General features: G+C 50.6%; 1 protein-coding gene across 1 annotated transcript; it reads left to right on the forward strand.

The window, feature by feature from the left end:
- The first annotated feature begins 7,255 nt into the window (after positions 1 to 7,255).
- Positions 7,256 to 9,395, forward strand: LOC125548046 (gibberellin 3-beta-dioxygenase 2-1). Its single transcript, XM_048711742.1, has 3 exons — positions 7,256 to 8,023; positions 8,276 to 8,434; positions 8,584 to 9,395. Exons 1-3 carry the CDS (start codon positions 7,545 to 7,547, stop codon positions 9,056 to 9,058), a joined length of 1,113 nt encoding a protein of 370 aa, XP_048567699.1. The 5' UTR covers positions 7,256 to 7,544; the 3' UTR covers positions 9,059 to 9,395.
- Positions 9,396 to 9,625: the final 230 nt, after the last annotated feature.

The raw sequence follows: 9,625 nt of genomic DNA on the forward strand, positions 1-9,625 counted from the left end.
TATAGCGTGAGACTGGTCAACCACTCGATGACCTACCGGAATCTTCGGGATTCCTCCGCCTTAACGAAGGGCCGTTTCCCGGCCAGGCATGTACGCACCCCGAATTCGGGGGAGTGCGGAGCCACCAGAGGCTATATAGAAGCCCCACTGTCAAACTCCTCTGGCTAAGTGAAAGTGTTAAAGCATTATAGTCCGGTTGCCTAGTTCGCTGCGCTATCACCTCCTTAATGGACCAAGACGTTGGATCAAGTGTGAACATGCATCTTCTGCGAACACCCCCGCATTATATGTGTGGGGGCTGAAGCCAACGACTGCAATCTTTCAGGTTATATACATATATACATAAACAGCCGCACATGAGGCATCATAATACTTTCGGGCAAAAGTATACATACAGCCTTGATAAACTTAATAAAACATTGTTTTTACAATGGGAATACATGTCATTCAAACATAATATTCTTCGAGCACTGGGCCTCTATCGAACGAGCGCCTTCAAGAACTTCTTCAAAATAGTGCTCGGCAGGCACTCGACCTATGGCCGAACCCTGCGCCGCGACAGTGGTGGCATCCATCTCTGCCCAGTATGTTTTGACACGGGCAAGGGCCATCCGCGAGCCTTCTATGCACGCCGATCTCTTCATGGAATTAATGCGCGGCACCGCACCAAGGAACTGCTGCACCAAACTAAAATAGTTGTTCGGCTTTGGCCTTTCCGGCCACAGATGATCCACAACAGACCTCATGGCGAGTCCGGACAATCTATTCATCTCGGCCCATTCGGCAAGCCGATCAGTCAATGGAAGCGGACGCTCTAGAACATTAAATTGTGACCAGAATAGCTTGTCCACTTCACGATCTGTTTGATCTCGGAAGTATTCGGCCGCATCGACAGCACTCGCCGCCAAGTCCAGATATGCGTCCGCCGAACTCCACAGCCGGTCCAGAGGGGCATACTGAGGTCTCCAAACTTCCTCCGCAGCATGAAGGGTTTCCCAGCCGCGATATCCCCGGCTTGACACATCTCCTTCTTCGCTCTCATCGCAGAGCGGGTGTCTTTGGTCGTCATCGTGGCCTTTTCCAGGTCCGTCGACTTCGCCCGGTTTTCTTCTTCAAGAAGGTGGCAACGGTCGGTAGTGTCTTTTAACTTTACAGCCATCTTGGCCATTTTTCTCTTTGCTCTCGCAATGCGCGGCCTTTTCGGCTCTTAACTCTTCGGCCGCCTTTAAAGCGCCCGCATTACTACTCCTTACTTGATCCTTGGCTCGGGCAAGCTCTGCCCGAAGGGTCTCCACGGTGGCAGCTCCATCTGCAGTCACAACATGTTAAAGATACTGGCATCATGCTGCTCTTATTATGTGACGATCACCAGAAAAATCACTCACCCTGTGCCTCGTCAAGCCGCTTGTTCACAAACACAATGTCGGCATCTGCCGCATCCAGTTGCCGCTTTAGTCCGGCAAACCCATCAGTCCGGCTAGCCACCGGAGATTCAACCACCTGCACATAAAGGCGGTCTGGTTATTACCTGGGACTACGATCCTCTGTTTGCCGCCGTTCTCGACAACCAGAGTCTCAGGGGCTACTATCTACACAGGGCACACCTTAAAATGTGCGGTACTGTCAAAAATGTACATCATTTCATGTACCTCAAAACCCGTCAGTAGACTCATAAAGGCTTCATGCAACCCGCTTTCGGCGGACGAAATCCTTTCAATCACCGTACCTATCAACGTACGTTGCTCTTCTGAGATAGTCGCTTGCTCTAGCAGATCCCTCAGTACGTCCGACCGCATACCAGACGGTGCCGGACTCTTTTGGTTGCTCTCTTCAAGAGCCGGATACTTGGGACTTTGGGTGGACATAGGATTATCTTCTGGCCTCGCCGGATCCAGAGAGACCCTCCGCGACGACACTTCAAGGTCGCCCGCTTCTTGAGCTGGGGAGTCCGGGGGAGGCGTTTCGCTCTCCATCATCTCCGAAAGAAGATCCCCTGAAGACGAGCTCTGCTGAGAAGGGCTAAGATCCGAACTGCAAGATAAATGCTTCGGTTATTTTCCTCAGAAGTAAGGTAGGATATCTTCACTATTAAGTACTTTTTGATTGCTTACAGCTCGTTAGAGGGCTGATCCCCGCGCGGACATTGTTCGACAAGAGCACCCTCCGAGGCAGGACCCTCTAGTGGAGATTTCTTCTCCCGTTTGGAAACCTTGGTTTCCGGATCTTCAGAGTTAGTCCTCTTCCTTCCCCGGGGTGAGAGAATGTCAGATTCTTCCCCTGGGTTGTCCTCCCTCATGGAGGCGCTCATTCCCTCGGTTGGAATAGGTAGAGATGGAGGCCCGCTTTCGCCCTCTTTATTCCCCCCTTCATCTTCCTTTGAGGGCACGAGGCAAGGTGTTGGCTCGAGCATCTTTTCCAGCACCGGATTGTCCAAGCCTTCAGGAAGGGGGGCCAAACACCGGATCATCTTCGCCTTTGTTATCCAGTCCTGGTCAAAGTGCGATTCTTCAGAATGATGTCATGATAAAAAAAGGACAGTGTGTTCGGCCATGGGATTACTTACTTGGGCCGCGGTGCCGTTGCTGCTCAGGCCCACATCCTCGGTAGTGTCCGGACACTCTATTTGGGGTCCGAAGAACGATTTGTACATCTCCTCGTGCGTCAGGCCGAGGAAATTCTAAATAGTGCGCGGTCCTTCCGGGTTGAATTCCCACATGTGGAGGGGCCAGTGTTTGCAAGGCTGGACTCGACGAACCAGCATGACTTGCATTACCATAACCAGACTGAAATCACCCTCGAAGAGATCTCGGATGCGGCTCTGCAGTATGGGCACGTCCTTGGCTGGGCCCCAGCTCAGCCTCCTGCTGATCCATGACATCAGTTGTGGTGGAGGGCCCGAGCGGAAGATGGGGGTGGCTACCCACTTGGCACTTCGGGGAGCTGTGACGTAAAACCACTCCTGTTGCCACAATCCGGACACCTCTGGAAAGGAGCCCTTTGGCCATGGAGCGCCAGCAATTTTGCTTACTAGAGCACCTCCGCACACTGCGTACTGCCCCTCGACCATCTTCGGCTTCACATCAAAGGTCTTGAGCCACAGGCCGAAGTGAGGGGTAATGCGAAGGAAGGCCTCACAAACAACAATAAATGATGAGATGTGAAGGAGGGAATCCGGGGCTAGGTCGTGAAAATCCAGCCCGTAATAGAACATAAGACCCCTAACAAAGGGATCCAGAGAGAGGCCTAGTCCTCGGAGGAAGTGGGAGACGAACACAACGCTCTTGTTGGGTTCAGGAGTAGGGATGACCTGCCCTCGGGCGGGCAGCCTATGCGAAATTTCGGCGGTCAGGTATCTGGCCTCCCTCAACTTCTTGATATCCTCCTCCGTGACGGAGGAAGGCATCCACTGGCCTTGAAGGTTGGATCCGGACATGATTGAAGGCCCGAAGCACCTGACCTGGGCTTGGGGTGTTAGAACTCGAGGCGGGGGAAGGATTCGATTGAGCACGGGAGGGAAGAAGTAAAAGCCTTGTCCCTTTATAAAGAGGGTGAATATCAAGAGTCCTCCTCGTGGCCGTTTGGGACTTGCCTAAAATCTAGGAGTCCTAGGCACGGTTGGGTTACCCACGTCCGTATTAATGAGAACCCCGTAATAAGGGGAACACGATCTCTGCTTTGACAAGACGTGTCAAGAAACCGCCTCGCGTTATATGCGGGGCTGGTTAAGGAAAAACGGTTCGAATAATTACCGGGCCATGGCATGATGGCATGCTGCCAAAACATGTCAGCAGATTGGATTTGTGGAAATCTTACTCTCTCTACGGTGGTATGTGGAACTTATTTTGCAGGGTCGGACACTATCCTTGTATTCAAACTCTTCTGTGGTGTATTCGGAGGAGGAACCCGCCTTGCAATGCTGAAGACAACACTGCGCACCGGACTAATCGTCATTGAAGCCTGGTTCAGGGGCTACTAAGGGAGTCCTGGATTAGGGGGTCTCCGGACAGCCGGACTATATCCTTTCGCCGGACTGTTGGACTATGAAGATACAAGATTGAAGACTTCGTCCCATGTCCGGATGGGACTCTACTTGGCGTGGAAGGCAAGCTAGGCAATACGGATATGTATATCTCCTCCTTTGTAACCGACCTTGTGTAACCCTAGCCCCCTCCGGTGTCTATATAAATCGCAGGGTTTTAGTCCGTAGGACAACAGATAATCATACCATAGGCTAACTTCTAGGGTTTAGCCTCTCCGATCTCATGGTAGATCAACTCTTGTACTACTCATATTATCAAGAATAATCAAGCAGGACGTAGGGTTTTACCTCCATTAAGAGGGCCAGAACCTGGGTAAAACATCGTGTCCCCTGCCTCCTGTTACCATCCGCCTTAGACGCACAATTCGGGACCCCCTACCCGAGATCCGTCGGTTTTGACACCGACACTTACAAATAATGATATGCCTTATGATCATAAGTCTAGTACTGTGTTAGTTTGTGATGCCTGCCGGCAGGTCAAGAGTCATCAATTGCCTTTTCCTAAGTCTTTGCGTGTTTCATCAAATCGGTTGGGTCTTGCATTCCCTGATGTTTGTGCACTAGCAATTAAATCAATTCGATGATGCTATATTAGATTTATTGATGATTATAACAAATATGTTGTCCCAAGCATAAATCTGAGGGTTAACATCTTTGTGCAATTTCAAACTCTTGTCGAACACTTACTGAACACAAAGATCATTGCCATGGAAAACAATAGCGGTGGTGAATACCATATGTTATATCCCTCGTTTACCCTATATGTATCTCTCGTCATGTGTCATGCCACACACACATCAGCAAAATGAATCCATAGACCTTAAACACATGCACATCTACTATATCTAAATAGGAGCCCCACTACCTCTTTTTCATAGATGGTGGTGAAGCCACATCATCGTTTAATCCTTGCATGCTTTTAGCGCTGTCCGCGCGGCCACCCAACACGATTTTCCTGCTGCAAGGTGCACCCGCACGAGTGAGTCAACTATGTTGGTGTTGGTGACGTCCTCATCGGCTCAATGCTTTTTCTGATGCTAGTTGGGTTGGTTGTTCTGATGATCGCCAATGCACAAAAGGATTTTTTCCTGTTCTTTAGCTCTAATCTTCTGTCATGGAGTTCAAGGAAGCAAGCCATGATATGTCATTCTAACACTGAAGTGGATTATAAGTTGTGTCTATTGCAAGCACGGAGGTGATTTGGCTGCAACTTCTCAGTGGTGAACTCGTAATCTTGTAGGATCGAGCTCCGATGTTGTGTTGCGGCAATCTTCGATCTACATACTTGTTCGTCAATCCAATCTTCCATGCACGTATGATGCATACTTATATTTTTGTGCGAGAATAGCTGGCATGCAAGAATATGAATGTTTCACTCATCCGGCATAATGATCAAAAACCGACGGGTTTACGAAGCCTTTGTCGGTATGGCTACTTGGTAGGTTTAAATACAATCTCGATCTCTGGGAGTTGAGACTGAAAGGGGTTGCCAAACAATAGTGTTAGAGATAGAGTTTCTAGTATGTTAAGTAGCTGCAAATTTTATACGAAGTATGTGTCTCTATCTCCTCGTTTAGGCAAACTACATCGATGTGTGACCTTGCACTTGCACATATATAAGAGGCATGCCGACTCTCTTATGAACATGAGGCAAAAGCCCTAATCATGAATCTCCTCTTTGTTATTCGCTAAAAAAGAATCTCCTCTTTGTGTGTGGTTTGACGGAATTTTAGATGGATTTATCTTTTAACACGCAGGGCTACAACATGTGGTTCAAAGATAGGGGGGCGAGAGAGAGAGATTATCCAACATTTCAATAGTCCTTTTCACCTAGGTTTAACATATTGGACAAAACCTTTATAAATAACACCCCCACACGGATAGTAAGTTCATGTGAAACTATGTTTGCTTCCCTCTTAATCTTCACTAGATCGGCCTTTTTGAAGGCATCAAATAACCTCCAAAACTTTCTTTTTAAAACCGGAAAAGGAGGACTTACCAGGAGATACAACATAGAGAATGTGATGCACATAGAGTAGTTAATTTCAAAAATAATGGCCATATGCAAATTCATACCAAGATTCATGCCCCTTTAGCATGCTTGTAGCTCGGCCTCCTCCACACGGGAAAAAATGCAACTCCTATACTTTCTGCCTTATATGCAACGTCAAAATCAGCATTTGTGTCTTGCTTTACTCATACACCACATAGGGGTTGCTACCGCGCCAAAAATTCCTCACTACTCTTTGCAGACAACCAACATTGCTTTCTCTCTCTCTCTCTCTCTCATATCAGCAGTAGTCCACTATATTAGATGAAAATCAACTTATCGCCATGGCCCTATATCGACTTTTCTATCCATGGATCACCTACACACACAAACTAGATGATTCCACATCTGTTGCGAAATTGGTTGCAAAAGTTTCAATGAGATTTAGTTTTATGGAGTACGTGGCATAATAATAGGTGAACTGATAATTAAAATACACATGGTTTATTTTATAACTCTATAATACTTACTTGAATATAATTAGCATAAGAGAATTAATAGACTTTTGCCACGCACAGTTGCAAGTTGAGGTATGCTTTTTCTTATGTATAATTGCATGTTGAGAGAAATTTAATTATCCGTGGAGATCACCTCTCACCTAAATCAAAATCTTACTTGCATTTTCTACTCATAGTCAAATTAATTAAATCTTACCAAAATCTAGAGCAAGATGGGTGTAAGATTTATGTCGGACATGATTGATATTGAACCACTGGAATATGAAGCCCCTTGCACCGGCACACACACAATTAGCTAGTACTCCCTTCGTCCGGAATTACTTGTCACTTAAATAGATCTATCAATAGATGTATGTAATACTAAGTGCTAGGTACATCCATTTGAGCGACAAGTAATTCTGGACGAAGGGAGTAGCAGATATAGAATGAACAGACCTTCTACCCGTGGACCAGATCACTAATCAATTTGGGTTGGGGTCTATCTACCACATACAATTATTTGGATGGGGGGGGGGGGGGGGGGGGGGGGGGGCTTTACTTTACATCTGTGTTTGTTTCTATGTTTGTGTGTATTAATTGGGCGCCAGTGCCACTAGCGCGGCCAGGCAGCTAGATTTGTGTTGCGTAGCGGGTGGCCTTGTGCGCTCCACATCCCTCCAAAAGAGCCTCCTCGCTCTTCACATTTTCATCATCATCTTCTTCCCAACAGGCAATGCATATTCATCTTTTCTCTCTCTCTAGTTAATCAATCAACTCAAATTATCTAATGGATGGATTCCCCTCCGGCTGGCTCGGCTGCTCCTAACCCGCTACGCTCCAAAACTTCTCCCCCTATATATACAGCTCCTTGTACTTCTCTCGTTCTTACACTCACTCCTCAATCCATCCGTCTCCACCATTGCTCGCTAGCTCGAGCTCCTAGCTAGTACTGCAAAGTCAGCCGGGGAGTTGATTTGGTCCTTCTTGGCTTGCTTGACCGATCGTACGTGCCGCCAGGATGCCGACGCCGTCGCACCTGAGCAAGGACCCGCGCTACTTCGACTTCCGGGCGGCGCGGCGGGTGCCGGAGACGCACGCGTGGCCCGGGCTGCACGACCACCCCGTGGTGGACGGCAGCGGCGCGGGCGGAGGGCCGGACGCGGTGCCGGTGGTGGACATGCGCGACCCGTGCGCGGCGGAGGCGGTGGCGCTGGCGGCGCAGGACTGGGGCGCCTTCCTCCTGGAGGGCCACGGCGTCCCGTTGGAGCTGCTGGCCGGCGTGGAGGCCGCGATCGGGGGCATGTTCGCGCTGCCGGCGTCGGAGAAGATGCGCGCCGTGCGGCGGCCCGGCGACTCGTGCGGCTACGGGTCGCCGCCCATCTCCTCCTTCTTCTCCAAGTGCATGTGGTCCGAGGGCTACACCTTCTCCCCGGCCAACCTCCGCTCCGACCTCCGCAAGCTCTGGCCCAAGGCCGGCCACGACTACCGCCACTTCTGGTACGTACGCCGGCCGCCGATGCGCGCACCAGACGTCATAGTACGGCACCTACCTAACTGGCTCTGGCCAACCGTCCGTACACACGTGACGGGGCGACGTGTCCGACTCCGACCATGCATGCATGCACGCGCGCGAAACTTGTTGCTCCTGTTCTGCTATGGCAGCAGCTAGCCGTGCGTGTCCGTGCGTAGTACTCCTACTTACCTTACACAGTTACACTTACGCCGTCCGTCGTGTTCCTCGACGTGCAGCGCCGTGATGGAGGAGTTCCACAGGGAGATGCGCGCGCTGGCCGACAAGCTGCTGGAGCTGTTCCTGGTGGCCCTCGGGCTCACCGGCGAGCAGGTCGCCGCCGTCGAGTCCGAGCACAAGATCGCCGAGACCATGACCGCCACAATGCACCTCAACTGGTACGTTCTACTACTACTCCAGTACGTAGTACAAGCACAATAGAATACAAATGGCAGCAGCTACGACGACACGTACTCCACCATGCAGCAAAGCATATATTGTCGGTGCGGCGGTTGACACGGAGTTGTGTCGTGTCGTTGATTCACAGGTACCCCAAGTGCCCGGACCCGAAGCGGGCGCTGGGCCTGATCGCGCACACGGACTCGGGCTTCTTCACCTTCGTGCTGCAGAGCCTGGTGCCCGGGCTGCAGCTGTTCCGGCACGGGCCCGACCGGTGGGTGACGGTGCCCGCCGTGCCGGGGGCCATGGTCGTCAACGTCGGCGACCTCTTCCAGATCCTCACCAACGGCCGCTTCCACAGCGTCTACCACCGCGCCGTCGTCAACCGGGACAGCGACCGGATATCGCTCGGCTACTTCCTCGGCCCGCCCGCCCACGTCAAGGTGGCGCCGCTCAGGGAGGCCCTCGCCGGCACGCCCGCCGCCTACCGGGCCGTCACGTGGCCCGAGTACATGGGCGTGCGCAAGAAGGCCTTCACCACCGGTGCCTCCGCGCTCAAGATGGTCGCCATCTCCACCGACAACGACGCCGCCAACGACACGGACGACCTGATCTCGTCGTAGATCGGCGCCGGCCATCACCGGCCGGCCAAGGGATCGATCTATACAAACAATTAGTGAACAAAAAAAAATGCCAGAGATGGTGGTGGGCTGGTAGCTTAGCTGAGGTAGCTAGGAGGAAGGGCGCGCGCGCGTGCGGCTGTCGTTCGTGTTTAAGGTTTCCTCCATATATGTCTCCATGCAGAATTGCAGATGATGCTGGTGGATGCGTGCGTCCATGCAGCAGCGAACGAACTAACTGTAAGAAAACCGAACTTAGTTCGACATCTGCATCTAAGCATGCCACTTGGTTTAATTCAATTCAAGTGCAGAAACTAAAGATTATGATGGGAAAGAAGAAGACATGCTGGGTTTGTTTCTTCTAGCTGCTGCCTGCCCCCCTGACCAAACGCTTGTTTTGTTATAAGTGATCAGAACTAGATTACTGGTTAACTAATTGGCCAGGCAATTTGTCCTTTAGCAAGTTTGTCATTTGGCACGATAGCTTAGCGAACCAGGCTGGTCAAATGATAGGAGAGGCGGATGATAGCAAACATGGTATTGTACTGGTAATGTGCATGTACATGTACA

The sequence above is a fragment of the Triticum urartu genome, chromosome 3 (genome assembly GCF_003073215.2).
Source record: "Triticum urartu cultivar G1812 chromosome 3, Tu2.1, whole genome shotgun sequence".
In the NCBI taxonomy this organism is placed as follows: Eukaryota; Viridiplantae; Streptophyta; class Magnoliopsida; order Poales; family Poaceae; genus Triticum; species Triticum urartu.

Excerpts from the sequence above, each read along its gene's own strand:
- LOC125548046 (XM_048711742.1), top strand. The coding sequence starts at position 7,545 with ATGCCGACGCCGTCGCACCTGAGCAAGGACCCGCGCTACTTCGACTTC. Across the intron at positions 8,024-8,275 it reads CACGACTACCGCCACTTCTG|CGCCGTGATGGAGGAGTTCC; the intron begins GTACGTACGCCG and ends CTCGACGTGCAG. Across the intron at positions 8,435-8,583 it reads GCCACAATGCACCTCAACTG|GTACCCCAAGTGCCCGGACC; the intron begins GTACGTTCTACT and ends GTTGATTCACAG.